We start from the raw sequence: 14,819 nt of genomic DNA on the forward strand, positions 1-14,819 counted from the left end.
ACATGGTGAAACCCGTCTCTACTAAAAATACAAAAATTAGCCAGGCATGCTGGTGTGTGCCTGCAGTCCCAGCTACTTGGGAGGCTGAGGCTGAGGCTGGAGAATCACTTGAACCAGGGAGGCAGAGGTTGCAGTGAGCTGAGATGATGCCACTGCACTCCAGCCTGGCAACAGAGCAAGACTCTATCTCAAAAATAATAACAATAATAAAATTAATTCTGGTGATGATTGCACAATTCTACACTAGAAGTCATTCGACACTAAGAATGTGAGTTAGGCTGGATGTAGTGGCTCACACTTGTAATTCCAGGACTTTGGGAAGCCAAGGCAGGTGGATAACTTGGGGTCAGGAATTCGAGACAAGCCTGGCCAACATGGTGAAATCCCATCTCTACTAAAACTACAAAAATCAGCCAGGCGTAGTGGCTCATGCTTGTAATCCCAGGTGCTTGGGAGGATGAAGTGGGAGGATTGCTTGAACCTGTGAGGTAGAGGTTGCAGTGAGCTGAGATCACGCCACTGCACTCCAGCCTGGGTGACAGAGTGAGATTCTGTCTCAGACAAAAAAAAAAAGAAGGTCAATTATATGGAATAAGAATTATATCTCCATAAAGCTGCTATACATATATATATATATATATATATATTTTTTTTTTTTTTAAGGAAAGGAAGAGAAACAAGGGCTGAGTCCCTGTGGCTGGCCCCCACTCGCTCCCTGGCCTCAGCATGGTGGTGTCTTCATTAGATGGAGAAGCGCAGCCGCGCCTGGACGTGTTCACAGCGGGCGTGCTTCATGGTCAGCCCGTAGATGGGGGTCAGGTCGACTTTCACGCCCGGCGGCACGCTGAACTCTAGTTGCTGTAGCAGGATGGCCAGGAAGAGGAAGACCTCCCACTTGGCCAGGACCTCCCCGATACACCGGCGCTTGCCCATGCCAAACAGCATAATCTTCTCACTCAAGGGCTTGTAAATGGCGGTGCCATCTGCGGTGAGGAACCGCTCGGGCCGGAACTCAGACGGGTCCCCCCACAGCTCCCTGCAAGAGGAACAGAGGAGATGGGACCTCAGGGCTAGAGAGGCCTTGGGAGGAGGTGCCTGGGGGAGGGAGACTTCCGTTGAGAACACAAGTGTGAGGACACGTTGAAAGCAATGAAGGGTAAGTGGGAAGGAACCAAACTGAACTTTGATGCTTATTTCTTTTTCTTTTCTTTTCTTTTCTCTTCATTTCTTTCTTTTTTTTTTTTTTTAAACACCCTCTGGCTCCTATCACCCAGGCTGGAGTACAGTGGTGCTATCTCAGCTCACTGCACTCTCTGCCTCCCCAGCTCAAGCCAACCGCCCATCTGAGCCTCCCGTGTAGCTGGGACTACAGGCATCATATCCGGCTAATTTTTGTATTTTTTTTTTTTTTTTGCAGAGACGGGGTTTCACTGGTCTCAGACTCGTGAGCTCAAGTGATCCACCTTCCTCGGTCTCCCAAAGTGCTGGGGTTACAGGCATGAGTCACCACACCTGGCCTGATGCTTATTTCTTTCACAAAGCTCTCTCTAAAATGACCAGCCTTAAAGATAGTGCCTTTTAATATTAATTTACTTTAAATAATGCTTTATCTAAAAGAAATTAAAAGAAGAAAAACGGGCTGGGTTTGGTGGCTCACACCTGTAACCCTAACACTTTGGGAGGCTGAGGCAGGAAGATACCTTGAGCCCAGGAGTTCAAAACCAGCCTGGACCACATAGGAAGACCTTGTCTCTATTTAAAAATTAAAGTGAAAGAAAGAAAGAAAGAAAGACATACGTTTCTTCATCCTACTCAAAATATGCCTCCTAAGGGGCCTCAACAGTATGTCTTGGCTTATGTTTATTGTTTTGGAGTAATGATGACTAGCATAAACATTGATAGCATTTTCACACTCAAATGTCCCAGTGTGGATGGTAAATTATATGGTTCCCCTACCTATACACTAAAGTGGAGCTTTCCAAAGAGAGGTCTCTGAGCCATTCACATCAGAATCGCCTGAGGTACCCCACCTTAGATACCACAGTAGAATCCTGGGGGAACCATCAGCTGAAACAAACGTCTTGGTTGATTTTTTTTTTTTTTTTGAGGCAGAGTCTCACTCTGTCACCCAGGCTGGAGTGCAGTGGCGTGATCTCGGCTCACTGCAGCCTCTGCCTCCAGAGTTCAAGCAATTCTCCTGCCTCGGTCCCTGGAGTAGCTGTGATTATAGGCGCACCACCATGTCTGGCTAATTTTTGTTTTGTATTTTTAGTAGAGATAGGGTTTCACCATATTGCCCAGGCTGGTTTCGAACTCCTGACCTCAAGTGATCTGCCTGCCTCGGCCTCCCAAAGTGCTGGGATTATAGGCGTGAGCCACCGCACCTGGCCATCCTGGTTGATTCCTGTGCACTAAAGTTTGTGAAACCTTTGTAAATATCATCACTTAGAGCAGACTATAGCAATTGAGGTCCCCTCCTTTCATTATATAAACAGTTCCTAGCAGGGACAAACAGCCTTCCTGACAGCTGAACCTGCACACATTTTTCCGTGAGGGGTATGTACTCACGGGTCATGGTTGACCTGCCACTGGTTTACGAAGACACAGCATTCCTTGGGGATGTAGAAGCCATTCAGCGTTGTGTCCCTTGTTGTGCTGAGGAGGGAAGAGGGCGCTGTGAGGCTCAGGGCTGGAAAGCTGGGGCATGTGTTGCTCCTACCTCCACCCCATCCAGATAGCCTGCCCACCACCATCTCCACCCCTACACTGAGAGGGGAGGGGAGGAACAGGGAAGAGGTAGAATCATCCTCCCTCTTCCTTGCCTCCTGTTCTTTAACTTCAACAAGTATTTACTAAACTTCTCTTTGTGCCTGGCTGCGCACTTGGCTGTTCTCTGGAGCCAAGCAGCAGGCAATTTCAGATAAATGTTTTTCTATTTTCTATTAAAAAATAAAAAGCAGCAGGCAGCCTGGGCCAGCCCCAGGGAGTTTCTAGCCTGGCTGGGAATTCAGGCCTCTTACTGCAGGAATAACTAGAACAACGTTTGGGCAAAAGTAAATGCTCACTAACTCTCTTGACATTGTTAAAATTCCAGGGCATGATCAAGGGCTGATGGCTGTTAAGTCCTATAAGACATCAGGAATGAAGCTGTGCCAGCTGGATGAGTCAAAAGGCTTCTGGGGAGAGGAAGCTCGCGTTGGCATTGACTTTGAGCAAGGGTAGGATTCTGGTGGTCAGAGAAGAGGCTAGAAGGCATTCCAGGCAGAAGGTTCAGCGTTAGCAAAATTGGAGGCCAGTAGGGTCATGCTTGTGAGGGTGAGGCTGACCTGGCTGGCACAGAGGGCACTGGGAGGGAGGGAATATGAACAGAGGGGAATGAGCGCTGAGATCACAAGTGGAACTTTCTCCTGAGAGCTGGGGGTTAGATTATGTTTGGACTGGATGGGGGCAGACTGAGGTCGGGATATGTGGGGAACGAGGTCGGGAAGGGGATGCTGAGCCAGGGCCAGGGCTGAGAAGCCAGGAAGAGAAAACATGGCAAGGACTTCAGAGGTGGGAGGGCAGAACCAGCAGGCCTCACCTGTGGGGGATGGTGAAGGGCAAGAAGGAGGAGTGTCGGAAGGTCTCCAGGATGAAGGCCTCCAAGTAGGGCAGGTGGGGTCTGTCAGAGAGCCGGGGCCGCCGCCCCCTGCCAATCACAGTGTCTGTAGAACACAGAGGAGAAGCAGAGCTCAGGGGCTGCCCTAACTGCCCCATGAATTATTCCCTCTTATACCCCATGTCACTCTATCTAAGACTGTCTATTCACAAGTCTGAGACCCCACTAACCTCCCACATCTTCTAGGCAAGGGCAGGCACTACTGTATGCCCAGGGCTTGCACACAGTAGGCACATAACAGGTGTTTGTAGACTGAACGAACAACCTGGGTCTCCAGGCTTCTCCTGGCCATAGGGTTGGGGGCCCCAATGTACCCAGCTCCTTCTGGATCTTCCTCTGTATCTCAGGCTTGGTCACAAGGTACATGAGGCTCCAGGAGATGGCTGTTGTGACTGTGTCAAATCCTGGACCGTGTAGGGTAAGGTGAGGAAAGAAGGAAGACAGAAACAAGGAAACCATCATTTCCCATGTATCTGCTATGTGTGTATCCCGCATTAGCTTTCTCTGCCCTAGCCTGTGAGTTTCCTGAGGACAGAGGCTGGGTCTCTTCAACATAAACTTGAGATACAGGTTTCAGAATTAGCTGCCGGAATTACAGGGGCCTAGACTTACAGGCCAGAGAACACCGTATGGTTCAGATGGGGAAACCGAAGCCTAGGGGAGGAGAAGGACTTTGCTGTGTCTCCACTGGGAATTGGTGGCATAGCCCAGGCTCAAACCCTGATCCCAAGCCAGATCTCAGTATGTTGTACCATCTGGTGTAGGGTTGGCGGGTTATTTGATGGACCGAGGGGCTGGGCAAGGCTGTGGGTGAACAGCAGGCATTGTTGGATGGAGGGGCAGGGTTCTGGCTCCTACCTGCTCCAAAGATGTCATTGACAAGGTTGACAATCTTCTCCTGGGGGATGAGGTCGCCGCTGGCTCTAGGCCCCTTCTTGCTGTACTTGAACAGGGCACCCGTGATGTCCTGGACACTGTTCTGAGGGGGCACAAGCTTAGGGGCACCTCTGGCACTTCCAAGGTCAAAGGCTGAACGTTGCTCCACTCCCCTGGCCTGTCCCTGGGGGCTGGATACCCCCCCTATCCCCCCAAGTTGGTCTCTAGGCAGGGGGCTGCAGCTCACAGCAGGAGCTGGTAGCAGCCCTGGGTATGGCTTAAAGTGTCATTTTATGCCCCACTGACCCTTCTTCCCAATAACACCAGGGGTCCAATTTCAAAGGAGGAAAAGGTTAGTGTGAACACAGGGAAGCAATGCGACACCAGAGCTGGGGATTAGCCTCTATTGGGGTTCAGGTTTCTGCAGAATGAAAGCTTTCTCACTCATAGGCCCCCCACATTGCAGGACTCTGCTAGGGCCCCATTTCCAGGGCTTTTTTCTTGGGGGCTTTGAGGAGCCCTGAGAAGGGGGCTTCAAAGGTGAGGAAACTGAGGCCCAGAGAAGGGGAAGAGTCGGCTCCAGGTCACACAGCTGGTCTGAGGTGTCCAGAGCCTTCCTAGGCCTTGGCAACACAGCAGCTGTGTGGTCATGCTGGAGCTGGGAGGGAGGGGCTGCACCCAGGTCCTGCAAGGTGCCCCTTGCCACCTGCACCCTGGGCTCACCTTGTCAAAGTCCTGATAGTGCTCCTGGACTGTTTTCTGCAGGAACTGCAGGAACCTCTGGTTGAAGGCCTTGAACTTCTGCAGGGCAGGGTTAGGCAGGTAGCGAAGGATGGGGAAGAAGTCCACGGGGTTCCCGGAGGAGGCAACCTCCACGAACTCATGAGTGTTCTTCACGAGGCTGAGCATCTCGTCGCTGCTCTCTGGGAAGTGCTGTCCGAAGCACATGGCACCGATGACGTTGGCCACTGACACCACCACCTGATTATAAGGGTCGAAGTGCCCAGGCCCTGCCATCAGCTCCTGCAACCTGCTGATCAGGGCCTCAGCCTCCTTGCTCACATGCTCTTCCAGGTAGCAGGAGGATGAGGAGGCTGGGTCAGAGGCAATGGAGAAGGCATTGAGGGCGTTCTGGGCCAGGCGCCGGCGGGCAGCCCACACCGGTCCAGAGTCTGGGCTGAAGGACATGCTGTGGCCATCAGTGATGAAGGTGGAGCTGTAGAGGTCAGGCCGGCCCTTAAAATCGTCGCCCTGCCGCACCAGGGCCTGCCGGATGGTGTCCAGGCCGCTCAGCACCAGCACAGGCGTGGAGCCAATGCGGATCTGCAGCACGTCCCCGTAGCGCTGGCTCATCTTTGACAGTGCCAGGTGTGGGTTCTTCCTCAGGGTCAGCACATGCCCGAGCAAGGGCCAGCCCCATGGCTCTGGTGGACTTTTCAGGCCTTTGGGGACCCGAGGCCTCGAACCCTTGAGCACCCAGAATACCAGGCAGAAGATGGCAGAGGCCAGGAGAAGCTCTGTGGCCGAGAAGGGAACAGACTGGGACAATGCCATCTGTACCAACTACAGGGAAAAAAGGAGGGATCAGGCTGAGGGTTGAGATGGAGACATTCATTCATTCATTTCCTCAGTCATTTGATAAACACTGATGCGTGTTCTGTGCTTGGCTCCCAGCTGGATACCAGAAAGACTAAGATCCATCTACCATGTGTCCTGTGCCCCCAGAGCTCACCCTTTGAGCATCACAGAATCTGAGAGCTGGAAAGGAGCCTCAAGATTCCCAACATGAACCTTGGCTCTCTCCTCCACACATCTTCTCAGTTTCCACTTCTGGGGCTGGAGTAGAGGCAAGTGACCACTCCAAAACGGGGAAGCCAAGGACAGCACCCTTGTCAGCCCCTGGCACAGCATGCGTGCTGGGCATTGTACCAAAGAGTCCCTGCCAGTGCTGGCTTTCTGCTGATACCTTCTATATACCCAGGGGACCAGGAGCTCCCCCTACCCAGTGACACTGAGGTGGCCAAGGTCCCAGGGCTGGTTCAAATAGCCTGTGATGCCCCTTCCCCAGGGCACTCTTTATCAATACAGGAAGGGCACCTCCTCCAGGGATGAGTCCCCATGCCCTCACAGTCTTGGAGGTTGAGGTTGGGCTGTAGCCAGGGCCAGGGCTGCCCTTGTGCTAAGGGGGAAGCCCTCCCCATCTCTCTCCTTAAAAATGGCTTAGTCCAAACTGCTCATTTAAAATGGGGAAACAGAAGTCAAGAGCTGGGTAGCAAAGCCCGGAACTCAGGCGCCCTACACCTAGCCCAGGCTCCTCATCTTTCTGTCCCCACTAGCTTCCAGGTTCTATAGTTGGGGATCCGAGAGATTGTAAATTGGTTCCAAGAAAGGTACCTGTAGAGGCAGGTGCTCGAGATTAGCAGGGTTGTAGTGGCTGGTCTGGAGCTTCTGGCTGTCGGTGAGTGGCCTTTTTATAAACACCACCCCCTATCAGATTGGCCTGGTTGTCCTGATCACCTGATATGAAAGCTGGATCACTGAACAAAGTTGGAAGGATCAACTCTTGGCCTTGGGCCATGAACCCTCAGCTCCACCTACTACCTAAGGCCCAGGGTGACTCTTTGGGGATAGGCCAGAAGGGGTGCTGGGTCCCTGGGGATGAAGGTACAGCTTTCTTCAGGGTTCAGTGTAGGCAGCCTATTTCTCTGAAGAGTAGGGTAGGGTCTGGGAGTGGGGGTTAGGCCTTTGGACTGATCTGGGCTTCTTTCTCACTGCACACATGAGGAAGAGCTCTGCCAGGGCACTCAGTGTAGGCCAACCAGGCTCACGGCCCCTCTCCAGAAGGATGTTCTTCTGTAGTACCCTCCAACAACCTGCAAAACCAAACAGTAAATGGGCATGTTCCAGCCACTCCTGATTTTCAGCTCAAGTCCCCAAGTGGAAAAGAAGAGATGGTAAAGATTTTGCATTCTAAAGAGAGGCCCCCCTTATGCAAAAAGACTAAGAGACATAACCAAATGCAATATGGATTTGCATTTGATTGCCATATCGATTAGATATGGCATTTAAATAAAATTTTTTAAAAACATCTACAGGCCAGGTGCAGTGGCTCACGCTTGTAATCCCAGCACTTTGGGAGGCCGAGGCAGGCGGATCACGAGGTCAGGAGATCGAGACCACAGTGAAACCCCGTCTCTACTAAAAATACAAAAAAATTAGCCGGGCGTGGTGGCGGGCGCCTGTAGTCCCAGCTACTCGGAGAGGCTGAGGCAGGAGAATGGCGTGAACCCGAGAGGCGGAGCTTGCAGTGAGCCGAGATCGCACCACTGCACTCCAGCCTGGGTGACAGAGCAAGACTCCGTCTCAAAAAACAAAACAAAACAAAAAAAACCCAAAAAAACAAAAACTACAAAAGGCATTTTGGGGACAATTGGGGACATGTGAGGAGCCTGGATTGGAGATTAGATAATATTCTGGAATAAATGTAAATTTTTTCAGGTGTGAACAGAGCGTCATGGTATGTGGGAGTGTATCCTTATTCTTAGGAGATTAATGCTGTAGCATGGAAGTATCATGATCCCTGAAACCTCCTTTTGAATGATTCTGTTAAAAAATATACACCTGTAGGCCAGGCGTGATGGCTCACACCTGTAATCCCAGCACTTTGAGAGGCCGAGGTGGGCGGATCACCTGAGATCAGGTGTTCAAGACCAGCCTGGCCAACCTGGTGAAACTCCGTCTCTACTAAAAATACAAAAATTAGCCAGACATGTTGGCACATGCCTGTGATCCCAGCTACTCGGGAGGCTGAGGCAGAAGAATCGCTTGAACTCGGGAGGTGGAGGCTACAGTGAGCCGAGATTGTGCCCCTCCACTCCAGCCTGGGTGACAGACTGAGACTCCGTCTCAAAAAAAAAAAAAAAATGTATACCTTTAAAGAGTATAATTGGATTGTTTGTAACTCAAAGGTTTATCTTTGCTGGAGGGGATGGATACCCCATTCTCCATGAATGCTTATTTCACATTGTATGCCTGTATCAAAACATTTCATATATCCTATAAATATATACACTTACTATGTACCCATAAAATTAAAACAATGTATACCTATCTATCAATAAATCGAGAGAAAGTAGATACGAGAAATGTCAGATATTCATGGACTTATATGAGGATATATGGTGTTTGTTGTACTAAAGGAGTCTTTAATATGGATCCAGATCTCAGTCAGATCTAAGAGAAGGATGAGGACAAGCCTTAAATTGGATGTGAAAAGGAAGTTTGCTATCTTTTTTTTTTTTTTTTAGATACAGAGTCTTGCTCTGTCACCCAGGTTGGGGTTCTGTGCCACAATCATGGCTCACTGCAGCCTTGACCTCCTGAGCTCAAACAATCCTTTTGCCTCAGCCTCCCGAGTAGCTGGGACCACAACTACAGGTGTGTGCACCATGCCTAGCTAATTTTTTTATTTTAAAACTTTTTTTTTTTTTTTTGTAGAGAGGAGGTCTTGCCATGTTGCCCAGGTTGGTCTTGAACTTCTGGGCCCAAGCAATCCTTCTGCCTTGGCCTCCCAAAGTGCTGGGATTACAGGTGTGAGCCACTGTGCCCGGCATGGATTTGAGAGGGAAGTTTTGATTTAGACTGGAGTGGGCTTTTATTCCTGAAAATGAGAAAACTGGGGGATCAACCTGTGAAGATGCCAAGGCACATGGATGGGGAATCCAATAGAGGAACAGAGCATGTTTGAAGGCCATGAATGGGAGAAGAGGAAAGTTGTTTCCTGTCTCTATCTCCATTGGGTTCAGATGACTCAATGAAAAAGGTTGAGGTTTGAGGTTAGGCTCAAGTTTTATAGAAAATAGACTCTTTCTTTCTCTCTGTCTGTCTCTCTAATTAACTAAAGTTCATGGTTTCCTTAGATTTCCGTGCGTTTTACCTAATGTCCTTTTCCTGTTCCAGGACCCATTGGATATCACATGACATTTAGTCATCATGTCTCTTTGGACTCCTCTTGGCTGTGACAGTTTCTCAGGATATCCTTGTTTTTGATGACCTTGACAATTTTCAGGAGTACTGGTCGGATATTTTGTAGGATGCCCACTATTGGAATGTGCCTGATGTTTTTCTCATGGTAAGCCTGGGGTTATGGTTTGTTGAAGGGAAGACCTTGGAGGTTAGGTGCCATTCTTGTCACATCATATCAAGGTTACATCCTATCAGTGTGACTTACAGGTGTGGATGTTGACCTCGATCACCTGGCTAAGGTAGTGCGTGTCAGGTCTCTTCACTGTAAAGTTACTCCTTTCTCCCCTTTCCATACTGTAACCTTTGGAAGGAAGTCACTATGCACAGCCCACACCGAAGGAGTGGGGGGTTACGCTCCTTCTCCTTGAGGAGGGATTATCTCCATAAACTATTTGAAATTCTCCTGTATGAGAGACTATTTATCTTTTTATTTTTAATGTTTTCTTAAAACTTAAAACAATTAAATTACAGGATACAATATAGAAAAGTGCATATGTCAGCTGGGCCTGGTGACTCACACCTATAATTCTAGCACTTTGGGAGGCAAAGGTGGGAGGATCACTTGAGTGAGGCCAGGAGTTCAAGACCAGCCTGGCCAACATAGTGAAACCTCATCTCTACTAAAAATACAAAAAAAATTAGCTGGGCGTGATGGCGCACACCTGTAATTCCAGCTACTCGGGAAGCTGGGGCATGACAATTGCTTGAATCCGGGAGGTGGAGGTTGCAGTGAGCCAAGATCGCGCCACTGCACTCCAGTCTGGGTGACAGAGCAAGATTCTGTCTCAAAAATAAATAAATAAATAGAAAAGTGCATATGTCTTATATAGCTGGATCATGTGTAGCTTGATGAATTTTTGCAAACTTAACAAACACACATATAACCAGCTCTAATCAAGAGACAACGGGCTGGGCGTGGTGGCTCATGCCTGTAATCCCAGCACTTTGGGAGGCCGAGGCAGGTGGATCACAAGGTCAGGAGTTCAAGACCAGCCTGGCCAAGATGGTGAAACCCTGTCTCTACTAAAAATACAAAAAAATTAGCTGGGCGTGGTGGTGGGCGCCTGTAATCCCAGCCACTCAGAAGGCTGAGGCAGAGAATTGCTTGAACCCGGGAGGCGGAGGTTGCAGTGAGCCGAGATCGCGCCACTACACTCCAGCCTGGGCAACAGAGCGAGACTCGTTTCAAAAAAAAAAGAGACATCATAAGCACCCAAGAAGTCCCGTTGTGTTCCTTTCTCAAGGGTACCCATGACCCCAACATCTATTGCATGGATTTGTTTTGCTTGTTGTATTTTACATAAATGAGATCATATGTACACTTTTTGGAGGGGGGCCAAGGAATTTTAAAAAGCTAATAGATTTTTTTTAGAGCAGTCTTTGGTTTACAGAAAAATTGAGTGGAAAATATGATGAGGGAGGTAAAAGTGGCCATTTACCACCCCCACTTGGCAGTTTCCCCTATTATTATCATCTTGCAGTGGTGTAATATATTTGTTACAATTGATGGATGAATATTGATACATTCTGGTTGTTGTTGTTGTTTTGAGACAGAGTCTCAGGCCTGGTGTGGTGGCTCACATCTGTAATCTCAGCACTTTGGGAGGCTGAGGTGGGCGGACCACTTGAGGTCAGGAGTTCTAGACCAGCCTGGCCAACATGATAAAATCCCATCTCTATTAAAAATACAAAAAAATTAGCCAACCGTGGTGGTGCATGCCCGTAGTCCCAGCTACTCAGGAGGCTGAGGCAGGAGAATCCTTTGAACCCCAGAGGCGGAGGTTGCAGTGAGCCAAGATCGCGCCACTGCACTCCAGCCTGCGCCACAGAGCAAGACTCGTCTCAAAAAATAATAATAAAATAAAATAAAGAGAAACAAAGTCTTGTTCTGTCACCCAGGCTGAAGTGTGGTGGCACAATCTCAGCTCACTGCAACCTCTTCCTCCCAGATTCAAGCGATTCTGGTGCCTCAGCCTCCTGAGTAGCTGGGATTACAGGCACACACCACCATGCTTGGCTAATTTTTGTATTTTTAGTATAGACGAGGTTTCACCATGTTGGCCAGGTTGGTCTCAAACTGCGGACATCAGGTGATCTGCCCACCTCGGCCTCCCAAAGTGTTGAGGTTACAGGTGTGAGCCACTGCGCCCAGCCTCTGATACATTATTATTAACTGAAGACCATAGTTTAAATTAAGATGCATTTTGTGTTGTACAGTTCTGTGGTCCCCCGCCTACACTTTTTTGGTTGTGGTGAAATAATATACATAACATAACATTTAACACTGTAGGGCCAGGCATGGTGGCTCACACCTGTAACTCTAGCACTTGGGAGGCTGAGGTGGGAGGATCGCTTGAGCCCAGGAGTTCAAGACCAGCCTGGGCAACATAGTGAGACCCCATCTCTATTTTAAAAAATGTTTTAATTTACTGTTTTAACCATTTTAAGTATACATTTCAGTGGGCAGTGTGTACTCTTGTGTCTGGTTTCTGGTTTCTGTTACTTAACATTCTTTTTTTATGAGACTCATTCATGATGTTGGGAGTAGTTATAGCTCATTCTCATTGCTGCATGGTATTCCATTATAACATGAATACTCAACACCTTATTCATTCATTCGACTGTTGATTGATACTTCGTTGCTTTCTCTGTTGGGCTAAGATGAGCCCTGCTGTCAGGAGCATCTTTTTTTTTTTTTTTTGAGATAGAGTTTAGCTCTCGTTGCCCAGGCTGGAGTGTGATGGTGTGATCTCGGATCACCACGACATCTGCCATCTGGGTTCAAGTGATTCTCTTGACTAAGCCTCCTGAGTAGCTGAGATTACAGGCTACCATGCCAAGCTAATTTTGTATTTTTAGTAGAGACGGGGTTTCTCCATGTTGGTCAGGCTGGTCTCAAACTCCCAACTCAGGTGATCTGTCCTCCTTGGCCTCCCAAAGTGCTGGGATTACCAGTGTGAGCCACCGTGCCTGTCCAGGAGCATTCTTGAACATGCTTTTGAATGCATGTTTGCTGCTCAGGCTGGAATTGCTAGTTCATAAGACAGGTGAATGTCCAGCAGTAATAGATTCTACCAAACAACTTTCCTGGCTGGGCGCAATGGTTCACACCTGTAATCCCAGCACTTTGGGAGGCCAAGGCAGACAGATTGCTTGAGCTCAGGAGTTTGAGACCAGCCAGGCAAACATGGCAAAACTCTGTCTCTACTGAAAATACAAAAATTAGCTGGGTGTGATGGTGTGCACCTGTAGTCCCAGCTACTCAAGAGGCTGACACACGAGAATCGTTTGAATCCGGGAGGCGGAGGAGGTTGCAGTGAGCCGAGATAGTGCCACTGCACTCCAGCCTGGGTGACAGAGTGAGACCCTGTCTCACAAACAAACAAACAAACCAAAAAAAACTCCAACTTTCCTAAGCAGTTGAACCAGTTTATACCCCCACCCGCAGTGTATGAGGCTCCAGCTGCTTCTCATCCTCACCACCACTGCATATTTTTTTTTCTTTCTTTCTTTCTTTCTCTTTCTTTCTTTCTTTCTTTCTTTCTTTCTTTTCTTTATCTCTTTTCTTTTTTTTTTTTTTTTTTTTGAGACGGATCTCACTTGACCCAGGTTGGATCATGGCCTCTCGGCACCGGCTAATTTTTTGTATTTTTTAGTAGAGACGGGGTTTCACTGTGGTCTCGATCTCCTGACCTCCTGATCCACCCGCCTCGGCCTCCCAAAGTGCTGGGATTACAAGCGTGAGCCACCGTGCCCGGCCTTCTCTCTCTCTTTCTTTCAGATGGAGTCTCGCTCTGTCACCCAGGCTGGAGTGCAGTGGCACAATCCCTGCTCACTGCAGCCTCCGCCTCCCAAGTTCAAATGATTCTCCTGCTTCAGCCTTCTGAGTAGCTGGGATTACAGGTGCCCACCACCATGCCCAGCTAATTTTTGTATCTTTAGTAGGGACAGAGTTTCACCATGTTGGCCAGGCTGATCTTGAACTCCTGACCTCAGATGATCCACCTACTTCAGCCTCCCAAAGTGCTGGGATTATAGGCATGAGCCACCGTGCCCGGCCACCACTGGATATTTTCAATCTTTTTCATTTGAGCCACTCTGGAGTTATGTTGACTACTTCCCTTTTAAAAGTGCTTCAATATTCCCCAGAGATTTCAGGATAAAACCAACTCCTTTGCTTAGCACCAAAAGGCTTCAGCAGCAGTTCCTGTTCACTCTCTGGCTCTGTTGCCCCCCATGTCACCCTTGCCCCCACCTTTACTGTCTTTCTCCAAAGCTGATTCCTTTGCTTGAAACCTTCTCCCCACCCTGCATTCCCCGGCCACTTTGGCTCATCGTTTTATATCCTGCTCAGCTGTCACCACACTGTCTGGGTCTCAGCTCCCCCGCAGTTGAGTTCCCACAGCCTCCATACTGCTCTCCTTAGCAGCATCCGTAACACCGTCACCCCTCTGGACTTTGAGCTCCTTGAAGGTCAAAGCAGCTTCTACCTTTCTTCCTATCTCTAGCTCCAACACAGGGGCTGGCACACCACCACATAGTTGGCCCTCGTATCTGTAGGTTCCATGGATTCAACCAACCACAGATCGAAAATATTCGGAAAAAAAGATGGATGGTTGCATCGGTACTGAACATGTACAAACTTACTTTTCTTGCCATTATTCCCTAAATAATACAGTATAACTAACAACTTTTTTTTTTTTCTTTTGAGATGGAGTTTTGCTCTTGTTTCCAAGGCTGGAGTGCAATGGCACAGTCTTGGCTCACTGCAACCTCCGCCTCCTGGGTTCAAGCAATTCTCCTACCTCAGCCTCCCTAGTAGCTGGGATTACAGGCATGCACCACCATGCCAGGCTAATTTTGTATTTTTAGTAGAGATGGGGTTTCTCCATGTTGCTCAGGCTGGTCTCGAACTCCCGACCTGAGGTGATCTGCCTGCCTTAGCGTCCCAAAGTGCTGGGATTACAAGCGTGAGCCACTGCACCCGGCCAACAACTCTGTATATAGCACTTACGTTGTATTAGATACTACAAGTAATCTAGAGATGATTTAAAGTATAGATTATATGCAAATACTATGCAAAGATTATATGCAAATTTTATGCCATTGTATATCAGGGACTTTGGCATCCACAGATTTTGGTATCCATGGCTAGGGGGGAGGTTCTGGAACCAATTCCCCATAGTTACTGAGGAACACCTATTCAGAAAAACATTTTTTGAATCAATTAGTGTTCATAAGTAAAGATGCTCACCTGCAC

At 48.6% G+C, this 14,819-nt stretch overlaps 2 protein-coding genes across 3 annotated transcripts in view; one reads left to right on the forward strand and one right to left on the reverse strand.

Annotated features, from left to right (window-relative positions):
* Positions 1-741: 741 nt before the first annotated feature.
* LOC116481901 (cytochrome P450 1A2) lies at positions 742-6,088 on the reverse strand. Its single transcript, XM_032174931.1, has 6 exons — positions 5,258-6,088; positions 4,517-4,637; positions 3,973-4,062; positions 3,581-3,704; positions 2,569-2,655; positions 742-1,036 (listed from the first exon to the last, which is right to left on the reverse strand). The coding sequence occupies exons 1-6, from the start codon at positions 6,086-6,088 to the stop codon at positions 742-744; spliced, it is 1,548 nt and encodes a 515-aa protein (XP_032030822.1).
* LOC116481900 (cytochrome P450 1A1) overlaps positions 1,120-14,819 on the forward strand; it is a 35,229-nt gene continuing 21,529 nt past the window's right edge. For both annotated transcript variants that reach the window (XM_058427987.1, XM_058427988.1), the window contains exons 1-2: positions 1,120-1,156; positions 9,494-9,665. The gene's annotated coding sequence lies outside the window, so the exon portion shown is untranslated. The remainder of the gene's footprint in view (positions 1,157-9,493; positions 9,666-14,819) is intronic.

The sequence above is a fragment of the Hylobates moloch genome, unplaced genomic scaffold (assembly GCF_009828535.3).
Source record: "Hylobates moloch isolate HMO894 unplaced genomic scaffold, HMol_V3 SCAFFOLD_14, whole genome shotgun sequence".
NCBI lineage: Eukaryota > Metazoa > Chordata > Mammalia > Primates > Hylobatidae > Hylobates > Hylobates moloch.